At 46.3% G+C, this 14,699-nt stretch overlaps 1 protein-coding gene across 1 annotated transcript in view; it reads right to left on the bottom strand.

The window, feature by feature from the left end:
* Positions 1-14,699, bottom strand: part of LOC147727224 (annexin A1-like) — a 109,999-nt gene that overhangs the window by 67,348 nt on the left and 27,952 nt on the right. Inside the window, exon 3 of the mRNA XM_086961274.1 lies at positions 4,628-4,712. Within this exon, the coding sequence (XP_086817400.1) occupies positions 4,628-4,712 (85 nt within the window). The remainder of the gene's footprint in view (positions 1-4,627; positions 4,713-14,699) is intronic.

Below are 14,699 nucleotides of genomic sequence, written 5' to 3'. Positions count from 1 at the left end.
TCTATCCCTATAACTTCAGTGACTTTGTCCCACAGTCAGAGCGCCTGATAACATTACAGGCAGGTTAGAGTTCCAAGGTGATAGAAATGTCGACCTATTCTTAATAGGGTACGAATGGACCAGAGGAAACACATGCTTTCCTGCTGCTCTGATCAGGGAATACTTCATACACTTCAGAAGTGATGGACATTTAAAGCACTTTTTGGTTGCAAAGTGCCTTACGGAGACACCGGTTCCAAGGACCCCATAAGGTGGTGGGTGGATACATGGGGTGAGGAATGAAGCCAGGAGGTGTATATAGAAGACTAGCAGAGGGAGACAAGCCTTAACCAGGTCATACCTAACAAAGGAAAATGCACAAGTCACAAAAAAAAGATGTGCCCTGGTTTTCCAGTGGTAGAAACGTATCTTTGAAGATTATCACAGCCACTCCAGTATGAGGCTACACAGCTGCTCTTGAATGGAAGGATGGGGAATATATGAAGAGACTCAGATGCTTACATTTGAAACTTGGCAAAGTAGCTAAGGGACTGCTTTTCAGATTCTCCAATATATCTTGGCATGGCTTTCATTCAAACGCCACAAAATGAGACATGATCCTAGGCTTTGTCACATCTGTGGATCTGCTCCATTTAAAAGCAACTGGCAGAAGCAGTTCATTGGGATATGTGCCTGCTGGGGGCATGTGTTGTACAAAGAAGTGCAGTGTAAAACCTCATATGAAAAAGGCTTTAGTGTGTGAAGTTGACTTCACTAGAGAGGTAGCTTAGTAAGACTACTGGAATTACTCTTTTCAGTACAAGTTGTGTGGTTTTTAACCCAATAATCTGCATTACCAATACTTTATTGTACACTACAAGTAGGTTTGTGCTTGGTCTGTAGTATGGTCTTTCCTCTGCCACAACTGGAGCACTAGTAATCCTCCATATCCACACTCTCGCGGTCGGTCCTTTTTGTTTGCTCTGTGGGTTCTGGTTCACCCAGTGAACTACAGCCCTCCCAGACGGTTCCTTCTCACTACTCTGCACTCATATTCAGATTGGCGCACTCTCCCAGCCTGTGACACCGGACCATGTTTTTGCTATTTGTGCCCTCTCTTCCCAATCTGTGTCCTCTCTCAGTGCAAGCCCAGTCTTCGTCTGTATCGGTTTGCTCATATTTCCCTCTATGTCGGTTCCTTTTCTCACAATCTATGCTCCCTTACTGCACGGTTACCACACTCTATTCTTTTTCACCCTGTACTCCCGCTCAGTTTATTTCAACTTTCTGCTACCTCGGTTTCCTTTTACCGTCAATGTCCACTCTTCCAGTCTATGGCTTTGTGACAGCTTTTTCCAGTCTACATGCTTCCTCTTAGCATCTGTCCTCTCACCATCTTTGTATTTGTCGCCCTGGGTAGTGGGAGCTCCAACTCCCATTCGGTGCTGCCCACTGCAGTCTGTACAGACCTATGCAAGTTCAAGGGCATTGGATATATTGCACCGGGACTGGTCTAGCCGTCTTCTAGTCTTGGCACCATCTTAGTCTATGTTCACTATCGAGTGTCACCTGTCTGTCGCTCTTGTATTATGCACATTTGCTGCTCCTTTTTCCCAGTCTGGCCCCTTCCCATTTGTACAGCCTAAATCAAACAAGGTCAACTCTTCGTAACTAGATTTCTCAGCATGCCGTGATCAGACGTGTGGAAAATTAATTGCTGGGAGTTGTAGATTAGTCATGTTTTATGTAGGAGCCCTTGCTCGATTTGCATTTTTAGCTGGAGGCAAACATTTGTCTACCATGAATTGCAGTTGGAGCACTTCAACTTGTGACCTCTTTTGAAGTCAAAATAAAGTAGTGACTGTGTCCAAGGGGGTGCACCGCCACTGCTGGTACATCCAAGCCATCAGCGGTCTGATAAGATTTATTAAAACCAAATTAGTACTGTATTTTACTTGCACTTGATATAGCACAAACTACTCACTCCTGATGGGATAGCTCTGCGCTCCACCGAATAAAGACAAGACAACCAATCAGAATAGCCAGGTCTACAGAAACGAATATGAAAGGGGAGCTTGTTCCAATGGTGAGAGGCAAGGTAGGAAAAAGACAGTCTGCGAAATCTCGAAATACAGATACAGCAGGGACTTTACAGTAATTTGCCCTTTGATTTAAGGTTTCTGCTAGGGCAGAACTGAGTGAGTTTCTCCCATAGGTAGGGCAGGCCCTTCACAACCAAGGATCTGTGAATGAGACAGAGAAGCTTCAACAAAGACTATTTTCTCACTGGAAGCCAGTGAAGAGTTTTAGTGTAGGGGGCGATGGGGAGCCAGGGAGAAGCTTACAGACGAGGCGTGCAGACATCACCTGCAGTTTGGAAAGGAGCAATTCATTAGCAGCTACCTGCAAGGAATCCCCATAGTTGAGGAGACTCATAAGGAGAGCCTGAATAAGAGTTCTCCTTGACCTCAACGGGAGCCACAGGAACACTTTAAGCAGGAGCAAAGTACCAAAACAGGTACCACAGATGTACATAACCTGCTCTCAGGGATTCTCGACCAAAACACCAAGATTTTTACCTGCCTTTCTTGGGCAAGGGGCAGAGCCTAGCTCTGAAGGCCACCAATCTGACTACTAGGCCTGCGACTTGACAAACAGCAGAATCTCGGTCTTGTCTATTGAGCTGTAAACAGTGGAGTCATTTGAGCAGTTTATGGATCTTGCCACAAGAGGATTATTTGCACGTGATATTATATCAAAGCCACAGGATTGAACTATCTGGGCAAGGGGCGCTACAGAGGTTCCAAAAATGTAGGGCTTAGGGAAGAGCCCGGAAGAGGAGGGAGGGTGACCACCTTGTCAAAGGACATGGTTCGAGATTTAAAAGGATCAACTGAGACCATCTGGGTCCTATTTGCCCCAAAATATCTTTAAGCCAGTCCATGGCCTTCCCATGGATAGCTATCTCAGAGTCTACAGACCAGGATAGAGTGAGAGACAGTATCATAAGCAGCTGACAGGTCGAGTAGAACCAGCATAGCCGAAGTGCTGGCATCGAATACAAGTCTGATAATTGGCTACAGTCACCAATGCAGTTCCTTTTCTGTGGAAAGCTCTAAAGCAAGATTGTATGGGGCCGAGTAAGAAAACTGGCATACCTACGCTTTTGCAGAGCGGAATAGTGCACAGCAAGTCTTTCTTCCACACACCAAAACCGAAAGTTGGCTAGGGGCATAGTATCCTCCTCGGTCATGGTGTGTTTCTAAGCTGGCTTCATGACTTACTATTATTTGTCTCCATTGGGAAAAGGGGGGATTAAACACTCCATTGGGAGAGGGGGGATTAAACGCTCTACCAGTCCCTTTATTTCATTATTGCAGGTTTAAAAAGCCACAGAACGTGCACTGTCCATCACCACCCCCTTTTGCACTGCTGTGTATGAGAGCATATCTTTGCTTTGGATTTCCATAGGATATTGTTCTTTGTCTACTCTAACATACTGCTGCATGCTGTTCCACCACCCAGCCCCTAACATGGACATTAATTTTTAATGAGCAAATGTGTTCAAGCTCATCATAACTGTTTCAATTAGTGAATAATTTGTCATACTATTTTGGTCATAATTACAACGTTCCCCATATTGGATTCACTTTTAACAGATAGGATAATTTTGCCCTAGAGAAAGAATTGTAGATTGTGGGTTTGTGATAAGTAATTTTCATCTGTATTTCTTCCTATGTGGTCCTCTTGCACCACTGTCACAAAATCGAGGTCTCAACCGAGATTACGAGACCAACCTAGAAACACTTGAAAAATCACAACACACAAAGATACCCTTATAGATCAAAGGGACACTGCTTCAAACTAGTAAATAGCCGATTAGAATCGAGAGGATATTCTTCCCCAAAAAGGTAGCCACCAAAAGGAATTTAAGAGGAGTAATGTAGTCAAATAACTAAAAAAAAATTAATATCAAAGAACTTTGTTCCACATAGGTGGCTTGTTGCAATGAGAAAGGAAAAAAGCAGGGTGTGGAATAGGAACCCGTTCTGTAACTATATAAGCCGTGTAGGCTAGAAAGCCATGGTTGAGGTTCTCATCGTTTATTATCAATGCATCCTTACAATCAGGCTAATCCCCTAAAATCAGAAAGGGGTCTAAGGGAAATTCTCTAAAAAAAAGTGCTTCTGCAACGAGTCCAGCTATGCGGAGCTCAATGGACTAGGTCTGTAGTCTGATTATCCAACAATCTAGGCAGAGACACTACATGGCTCAGCAAATTCAAGTTAATTTGAACATTCCCACATAATTGTTCAGATTAGAAAAAGTGTATTTCTTCTTATTATTGCAGCGCTTAGAGCTTAACTAAAGATGCCATGATCTTGCTTGTAGGAACAACTAGTCTCACGTTGACGTTAAATGAAATGGCATGGATAGTATGCAGAACTAAAGTGAATAACTGGTCAATAAGCGGAAACTGTATGGAACATTAAGTGTATTGCGAGTCAGTTACACATGAAGCACGTACAACTACGTTGGAGGGTTTGTGACCTTGTCTAAATAGTATTGAACAGCAGACTAGAGGCCCACGAAGCAAGAATTCCATATTAAAACATACAAATGATCTTTTATCTTCATTCAAATGTACCTTTAGTTTTTATTGCTTTGTCCAGAGTTGCAGCATCAGTAGCAGCACTGAAGCCAGGGGTTGTTTTAACTTTTGAGGCATCATCCTAAAAAAATAAAATAGTATAATTGAACTAACACTCGAGGTTTACTGGTCACTTTTCTTTCAAAAACACAGGTTAGGATTGTAATCTTCAAATAAAAAAACGAGAAGCTTCCATTGTGTCATTTGAAACGTTAAATAATTTATTATAAGTGTTCAGAGCGATCATCTTAAAAAAAACTTTTAATGTTGATTTACAGAGAGAAAATATATTTGATCAAGATCCATTCAGGTTGAATTGGAAAAACACTCGAGCATAGCAAACCAAGTAATCTTTGAATATCTATACAAAAGAGAAAATTGTAGCAAAGGGTACTCAATAAGAGGTGTACATTTTCATTTCACTAGTAGATGTGTAATTAGAGGTAGAAGCAGTCAAAAGAACGTGGAAAAAACAGATTAAGCTGGTCATATACCTTTAAATCACATGCACAACTGAGGACCATGTGAAGCAGAAGGGGATATGCACATATATTACAATTCATGAAGAAAACGTTTTCTGCGGTTGCCATTGGTTTCAATAGATCAAAAATTGAGTGAACATTTTTTAAAATAAACAGAAAAAAAAAATGTATTTACCTTCAAAAACTATTTTTTTACAAGAAATATTGTTCCTTCATATTCCTCAGCCTATGAATTCTCGTTCCAGGGTCAGATTGGTCCAGAAAATCTTTCCCTGCAACGACTCACCAGCACTGGTAGAAGGTGCCATGCTGCTTAGCCGCTTTCCAAACGCGACATCACTAGAGTATTCGGCACCAACATTTGTTACACATCCGTTCCGTTAACGTGCACAACCAAGGATTACAGAGGAGAAGAAAGCCACAACAGTGAAAACTACACAACACTACAAGTTTGCTTACTAGGGATCTCATTAATCAAAGCATTAGTTCATTGGGAAAGAAGGAGTTCTGAGGGATCAGTGGAAAAGTCATGTATTTACCAGAAACGGTTACTGAATGTAAGCAACTTTCTTCTGATGGATACATCTTTCTGCAGATTCCTGACTATTTTAAGGAGTTTCAAGTGAGTACCTCCCCGATACGTGATTAAATTGTGCCAATTAACTTAAACAGATCTTACATCAAAGCTCGGCCAAAGTACCAGCCTCGGTGTGCACAAGACATGAGGCAGTAGAGCTTTGCATAAGTAGGCAAAAATAACCACGTATACCTGCCCAGCAGCTGTCAGCACCTGAGTGGGCATTGGAAAGAGCCTTGTAAGCCACCACAGTCCTGGTCGGAAGAGCAGGGACGCTCTCCAGAGTATATGGGCCTATGCAGACATTCCTCGTTCTAGGCTGGAGGCAGGAAGAGAGACGGAAGAGTAAAAGACGGCTCTGTTTGAAGTACATAAACAACTTTGGACAAGGATTGGCTGGTGTGAAGGACCAACATATCTGGATAGAAAATTGAAGAGTGGACAAAGGTCAGAGGTATTCCAAACAGAAATAATCACTACGAGCAGAACTGTTTAGAGTAGGTCGTCAAACCGGTCACCTGTGCACGGACTTGCAAAGATATGGAATGAAGAAAAAAGGAACAATGAACTGATCTGGAAGAACAAAGTAAAGTAAACCCTTCAGAAAATTTGCCACTGGTGGCAACTTTAAAAGGGAAGGTTGGTCAGAAAGACAGAGGCAGGTGTGCTAGTTAAAAAATAGCCTTAACTATAGACACCGTCAGAGCCTGTTGTGCAAGGGGCACGGCAGACCTCAAGAAATTGGAGGTAAGATGCAGGATCACTAATGCCTTCCGTCACAAATGTTTGCACAATTCTGCTTCAACGGCCAGTGTACATAGATTGGAGCACGTTTCATTGTCCCACAATGACATCTGCAACTTAATCAGGAAGGCAAAATGATTCTAGGAGGCACTGTTCAATCACCGCATGTAGCCTTGACGTCTAGGTATTAGGGAGGAGGGCCCTTCCGTCCCATTGCGAGAGCAGGCTTGCTCCGAGTGGAATGTAAGAGAAGTGCCAAAGTATCAGCTTACTAGATCCACATTGTGAATGACCTCGACTGCACAATCAGTTTTGTGTAATTTTCCTTCACTTTTCACAAAGTCAGGACAGAAACAGGACAGGTGGAAATGCATGCAGCAGCCAGCTGCTCTTGAAGTGTTTCAAGGAGGTATCCGCCATCTCAAATAGACAATCTTCTAAAGAAAGGCATATCTCAAAACACTAGTGCAAACTTTCAAAGCACGACAACATGGTGGGACAATTGAACCTTTAGATCAAGAAAAAGCGTCTGCAGAGTCAAGGCTACACTTTCGATTGGTTTGGATACATCCTGGCCATCACTCCATGGGTGAAAAAAACCTTTCGTACAAGGCAGTGTAGGAAAGTAGGATCTTCTTTCATGGTTACCCACACTTTTTGCTTGGTGTCAGTATGGTTTTGACTAGTCGGACTGGGATCCTGCTAATCAGAACCCCAGTCACTGTGCCTTCTCCCTAAATTGACCATGGTTAAGTACATCTGTACATCCACAAATGCTACTTGGGTAACACATGTAAGGCCCCAGTATATGGTGCCAAGGTATCCAGGGCATAGGTAGACCAGGCGTTTCCCATGGGCTGCAGCATGTTTTGTGCCACCTATGAGAGACCACTCAAACGGACTACAGGCCAGCCATTGTTGCCTGTGATACTTTCCTTATATCTGAGCTCATCGCACTTAAAACCGATAAGTCACTCTTCTGGCAATCCCTTCAGTCCTTGCGGCAGGGTGCTCTGTTATAAGTGTGAGGGTGCCCCTAACATGAGCGGGACAACCCTACAAACCCAGAGTAGATTCTCTAAGCTTTGTGAGGTCAGTCATTAATACGCATAGTGGACAGCAGTCATTGCGAGATGTCCAACTGTATATTGGCTGCACCAAACCCAGTCATGTTTGGCATCAAATATGTTGGAATCATACCCAGAGATTCTAGTATTGGACGTATGATCCCATATATTTGGGGGCTTCTGTAGTGTACCCCCGTACAACCGGTACCAGCCTTTCAGGGTCTGACAGCAAGCTAGAGCTGCTGCATTTCAGAGACAATTCAATTCCGCCCTCCTGCTATAGAGCCAAGCTCGAGCAGGGTGAAGCCAGAACAAAAAGATTTCCTGTTGCAGGGAAATGTGACCACCTCCTTGCTGGACAGGACTTTGTAGTTGGCTGGGGTTGGGGCACTTGCCAGCACCACTAATGTGCTTTGAGGGGCAAATTTGCCCTCCTTGCATACTGGTTTTGAACTTGTTCAGGGGAGTCCTTGGCTACCGCTCTGGTGCACAACTAGACAAAGGCATGGGAGTATCATCCCTCTAGTGTCCCTTCCAGAGGAGGGGCTAGAACGTTGTTCCAAACTTCCCTTAGGGAACTTAAGGACTTACCTCTGGGTGAGTCCTCAGATTAGTCGTGGAACTGTTAAAAGTTCACTTCTACAATGTCCCTTGCTAACTGTGGCCTCGCAGTACACCCTTGTAATCCAGTTCACCTTAATCTCAGGGCATACACTGTTAGTACTTCAAAGATGGGGTGGCGGGGAATAGATACCTCCCGCCCCGCAATGCTCCCGCTCGGCTGCTTGATGCGGTGTATACAAGGGTGGCCCCACTGCGGTATGCTTTCTCCTGCGAGACCAGGCTTCAATCGCTACCAAAACCCTTTTGAAGTAGCACAGGTCCCCACTGTAGCACGGGACGTGCAGGCTTCCAAAAGTTACCCCAGAGGGGAAGATGCGGCCTGTACCACGGCTCCGTGCACATTGTCCCCACTCCCAGCGTTGGTTACCTTAGACTCAGCGGGGCAGGCGGGTCTTCTGGTCGGTCTCAGTCGGCTTTACTTTCTGGATGCTCTCCAGTCCTATGCGGCAGCCCTGCTTCCTAGGTGCGCGTAGGGAAGTCCTTGAGTCGGGGACCAATCCCAGCGTGTTCCCACAATGATGTGTAGGGAGTCCTGGCTGGCGGGAGCCAATCACTGCGCGGCCAGCCGATGACACGGCCGGAATCCCGAAGGTCAGGAACCAATCCCAGCGCGGGACACCGATGACTGTCGGGACCCGGGCCAGCAGGGGTGGTTTCCCCCCCAGATTTAGTTTCCCTTTGCGAACCCAGCCTGCTGCGGTGAACTCTGGCCGTACTGCCTGAGGAAAGGGAGGCCGGTGTGAGAAGTTAACCTGGTATATGATGTCCACTATTCTAGTGGGCACCCTGCACCAGGCTAAATAGTGGATTTAAAGTCAACCTTATAGACCAGCTATCCTAGTGGTAGCATGGACAAGCAGTCTTAGTCTAAAACTTCAGAGAGCATGTAAAGCCAGCTGTTTTACCAATTATAATCCCTTTAATATCAAATGAAAGGACGCCACACAAGGTGTATATATAATATATATATGTATTTATTACTAACAACCCCTCTGAACTCTTTGAGGTCAGAGATCGAGATACAGTACAAGTTACTCAATAAGCATACTTTGTTGCACACATACAATTCTGCCCTAGGGGCCTCACGAACCATATACTAAGTAAGTGGTATAAGAACCACTTCAGGAATAGTGACTAGGCATAGAGCCTAGGGAATCACTGGGGATACACTGAACCACCAAGGGATTGGAAGTAGGAGGCCCACGGGAGACTTGTGCAGTGTCTAGACACACATGCAAGTTACCATAGAGTTAGAATGGGAACGTAAAAGTTACAAAGTAGTTGATTCAGGACACTTCCGGATGGACTATAGTAAAACCCTTTTAAACTAGGACACTTGGATAGTTAACACCCACGGGAGCACGGGAGTACTAGAGTTACCTCACCCAGGTGCATAGGTGTCTTTTCGTGAAGGGTTTCGTTGCGCTTTCCTATGGAGAGCTGCAAAGAAGTGCAGCAGGCGACCAGAAGTAGTATCTGGGTGGATCGGAGTCTTGAAGAACCTGAAAGCAGAGGGGACAGAGTCTGGGTCACTAGCCAGTGACCAGGAAGGAACCAGGCGATGTCGAGATGCAATCAGGTTAAGAGGGGGAAGCTTGTCTCTGCAGCCACGAGGACCAGGGGGAGTCGACGACGACCAGGCGCTGGATTCGAGCTGTCCCACAAAGGATCCGCTGACTGCGGTGTCGGTATCCAGATTAAACCCAACAAGCCTTGACAAACGCAATCCACGCAGGATGGGAAGATTGGCTTCAGGTCAGACCAGCAAGGCCCGGGGAGCTTCTCCACAGGGAAGCTGGAGCAAGCCCGGAACAACCAGGCAAGTGGTGTAGTTTCAAAAGGAAGTCTTCGGAGGGCTAACTAACCAGCGGGCTAGCAACCAGGAAGACGAGTCGAGCTGAACTACAGACGCAGGCCCCACGCGGCACTCGTGGAGGGCTGAGCTTCGGTGCAAATGCTGCTCGGGTCGGAGGCTTCTCAAACCCCAATGCACAACTTCGAGGCTACCTCAGAAGCTGCATGGTTAGCAAAGAGCAGGTAGTCCAGGATGTCCGTTCCCACGTCTCGTGTCCGCCATGGGTCTCCAGTTTGCTGTGGATGTGGATAGGAGTCGGAGAAGTCTGGAAGTCCAGTTCCTGAGTCGCTGAGTCTTCGGGTTTCGGCGGGAGCGTCGACAAAGCAAACCGGCAAGTTACTGTTGGTGCCTGTTTGCACAGGGTGGTCACTCCTTGACCACAAGGGAGAAATCTTCAGTCTTCTAGTCAAAATAGAATGTCGAAGGTCCGAGAGTTTCGTTTCAGACCAGGATAATCTAATGTCTCTAGACACAGCTCCTATCTTTATACTAAACTAAGGGGCTGGATTACCCGCTAGGTCCCTCCTATGGGTGGAACCTGGGAAGGGGAGGTCTACACCCCTTTCCCTTTGTCCAGTTTCGCGTCAGAGCTGGGACTGGAGTGCCCCAGCAACTAGTTTGAACCGGGCTATGCCTGGAGCACCAAGTGTGCCCCAGGCAGTGTCTGAAAAAGCATCTTTCCATTGAGCCCACCCTGCCCCAATACACTACAGGCTGTCTGGGGAGGTGTAAGCATCTCCCTTGACAGGAAGTCGATTGTCCAGGCCTCCCTTGCCGGAGTTTCATCCAGCTGCAGGAGGTCAGAGTTGTGTCTGTGGCAACAGCATCCATTTTGTGATGCTGAGGCTGTTTAACTTTAACCGGGTAACTACATGTCTTCTCCCTCTAGAATGGCGGAATGCTACCCCCGCTGGGGGGGGTAGTATTCCAAAGTGTTTGACACCTTACGTGACATGTTTTGATAAAGCCAAACCAAAGTGAGCATTAGCCGCAAGGATTATAATGCACTTAAGAGTATATGGTATGGCTAGATCATAGAACAGCTATAAGGACATGGTTCCGAAAGCTGCAGAAGGGCTCAGCTCATGCTAGAGCACCCTCTCACATAAAACCAAGCACTCTGCCTTCAGGATTGTCAAGGCCTGCCATAGGAGTGACTTCTAGGCAGATGTCTATATATTAGGTTAGTTATAGGCATACTACATCTAAGCAAGGGGTGATGACACCACCTTGCCCAAGCTGAGTGATCAGCCTGTGGTGTCAAGTTTGGATGGCCATCCAGGGGTGGCATAATACATGCTGCAGCCCCTGGTAGGCCTTGGATGCACCTATGCCCTGGGTACCTATGGTACACTATACAGGGGCTCACAAAAGGTGACCAAATTCCCAATTATGTACCTAAAGTACATGGTATCAATTTAGAGAGAACAGCTTGGCTGTGGTTCTGATTAGCAGGCCCACAGCCCCACTAAAGTAAAGAAACAGGAGTATCACAGCAAAACGTGGGGGTGGCCATAGGAAACAGACCCTACTCTCCTACACACCTCCCCCCCCCCCCAAACGCAGCGACATTAAACTAACCTGGACCAGTTGAGTCTTCATGTTCTAAGTGGAAATATCTTGAGTCCATCTGCATTACCATGGTCAGTTCCAGGTCTATTTTCCACTGTAAAGTTCATCCCCTGTAGGAAAATGGACCACCAGAGTAGTTTGGGATTTTCACTACAAATCTGATTTAGCCACAAGAGGGGCTTATGGTCTGTCTGAATCTTGAAGCGAGTACCAAACAAGTATGGCCTCAGCTTCTTCAGGGCCCAAACCACAGCAAAGGCCTCCCTCTTAAAAGCTGACCAACGTTTCTCTCTAGGGGTCAGCCTTCTGCTAATAAAAGTAATGGGCTGGTCTTGACCATCTTTATTCAATTGTGAAAGAACAGCTCCCACACCCAACTCAGAAACATCTGTTTGGACAATGAATTCTTTGGAGTAATCTGGACTTCAGAATAGGTGCAGAGCACACGGTCTGCTTCAGGTCATCAAATGCCTTTTGACAGCTTACTGTCCACTGAACTTTCTTGCAGGTTAAGTCATTAAGTGGTGTCACAATGGACCCATAGTTCTTAACAAACTTTCTGTAATAACCAGACAGGTGCAAGAAAGCTCCGACCTGTGTCTGAGTGGTTGGAGGAGTCAAGTCCTTTATGGTCTGGATCTTGCTCTCCAGTGGTGGAACCTGACCTTCACCTACAAGGTGGCCCAGGTACACAACCTTACTCTGCCCTATCTGGAACTTAGTCGCCTTGATAGTTAGGTCTGCCTTCTGTAGGGCCTCCAAAACATTCTTCAGGTGATCCTCCAAAGTGGAGCTTAAGACAGCAATATCATCAAGATAAGCTGCACAATAGTCATCCACACCCGAGGAAAGTGGCAGGTGCATTCTTGAATGAATGGCGTTTTTATACTGCGCAAAACTTAGCCCCAAGGGGCATCAAGGCGCAATGCGAACAGACATAGAAAGTCCAGACTCCAGATAACTAGACCAGACGCCATTGGGAGAGCAAGAATCTAATATGCTTGAGAAAAAAGCCAGGTTTTGAGAAGTTTTTTGAAGATTGTCAAGGAGGATTGACTGGTAAGCTCAAGGGGAAGGGAGTTCCACAGTTTGGGAGCCAAGGTGGAAAAGGCTCTACCTCCCCATCTAACCTTAGAAAACCTAGGGACTACCAGCCTATTCATTGAAGATGAACGAAGCGTTCTAGTGGGGGTGTAGGCACACAGAAGAGATCTAATGCCTTCAGATCCTGAGCCATGGATAGCACCATGGGCCAGACAGAGAATTTTGAAGGAGATCCTAGAAGGAATTGGGAGCCAATGAAGGTCCCTTCTGGCCATTGTTGCAGACGTCCTCCTACAGAGGCTGAGAACCAATCTGGCTGCAGCATTTTGCACCATTTGGAGGCGATGGATAGAGCCTTTATTGATTCCACCGTAAAGGGCATTACAATAATCTAGCCTTGATAGTACTAGGCCAGTTATTGCTTGTTTCCTGTCTGCCAAGGACAGGTAAGGGGCAATTTTCTTTAAGATTCTAATGGTGCCACAACAAGTAGACACTGTCCTATTTACCTGAGGGTCGAAGGAAAGGGCGGGATCAATTTGTACTCCAAGGTTCTTAGCAATAGGAGTGGGAGTCGGGCAATCGCCCAGGGATGGAGGCCACCAGTCCTTTGACCAGAGATCTTGGCTCCCTCCGAAGACCATAACTTCGGTTTTTTCACCATTCAATTTTAGGAAGTTACATGTCATCCAATTGGAGACTGCCTCCATACAAGCTCTAAACTTGGAGGCGATCTCACAAACTGGCTGGGTGATGGATACCAAGATCTGTGTGTCGTCAGCATAGGACAGCACGTCCAGGCCAAAGGATCTTACTACCTGTGCAAGTGGGGTAACATAGATGTTAAACAGTAAAGGGCTCAATGAAGAGCCCTGGGGAACCCCACATTGCACCTTTTGGGGATCGGAGAGGAAGTTGCCCATTTTTACTCTCTGCTCCCTGTGATGGAGAAAGGAGGAGAGCAGACTGAGGGCAGAACCTCCTAATCCGATATCTTTGAGCCTGGAGATTCTTCAAGCCAAAGGGCATTACCACAAATTGGTAATGACCTCGTGGGGTCGAAAATGAGGTTTTAGCTTTTGCATCAGCTAGTCTAATCTGCCAGTAGCCAGCCGTCAAGTCAAATGTGCTCAAAAACTTGGCAGAAGCCAATCAGTCAATGAGCTCATCTGCCCTTGGTATTGGGTGGGCATCGGTCCTAGTGACAGCATTGAGACATCTGTAGTCCACACAAAACCTCATCTCTTACCACCTTGGGTGTGAGGTTTAGGCACTAGGAGAGCCCTTGGGCCAGTCCTGTAGTCCGAGGGCTCAATAACTCCCAACATCTTTTGGACCTCTGTCCTGATACAGTCCCTGACATGATCAGGTTACCTGTAGATTTTACTCTTCACAGGCAGACTGCCACCAGTGTCCACTTCAAGGGTGCACCAGTTTGTCTGACTTGGAGTCAGTGAAAACATAGGTCTATAGGACTGGAGAACTTGTCTGCTGTCCTGTTGCTGTTGGTCAGTGAGGCTACCTGCCAAGGCTACACCATCAACTGAGCCATCGTCAGGGTTCTGAGAAAGCAGGTCTGGGAGCGGGCCACTCCCCTCCTGTCTCATCTGTAGCCATGAGCAAGCCATGTCTGCCCTGTCAACATATGGTTTCAGCCTGTTGACATCAAGCACCCTGTGGGGCTCCTAGGTGTTCCCAGGTCAACCAGATAGGTTACCTCTCCTTTCTGCACAACAACAGTGTGGGGTCCAGGCCATTGGTCTTTGAGTGCTGCTGGGGCCACTGGCTCCAACACCCACACTTTCTGTCCTGGCTGGTACAGTCAGCACAGCCTTTTGGTCATGCCAGGTTTTTTGAAGTTCCTGGCTAGCCTAAAGGTTTTTAGATGCATTTTGCATGTACTCAGCCATCCTGAAGCGGAGACCAAGTACATAGTCCACAGTGTCCTGTTTAGGCTTTGAGAGATAACTCCCATCACTAGACAAAGGGGTCCTCTTACAGGATGCCCAAAAAGAAGTTCAAAAGGGCTGTAGCCAACCCTCTTCTGTGGGACCTCTGTAAGCAAACAAAAGGCAGGGCAGAAGGATGTCCCATCTTCGCCTAA

The sequence above is a fragment of the Lissotriton vulgaris genome, chromosome 3_1, assembly GCF_964263255.1.
Source record: "Lissotriton vulgaris chromosome 3_1, aLisVul1.2, whole genome shotgun sequence".
In the NCBI taxonomy this organism is placed as follows: Eukaryota; Metazoa; Chordata; class Amphibia; order Caudata; family Salamandridae; genus Lissotriton; species Lissotriton vulgaris.
Note: the sequence above shows the minus strand (reverse complement) of the source record. Positions and strands in the feature narration are given on the sequence as shown.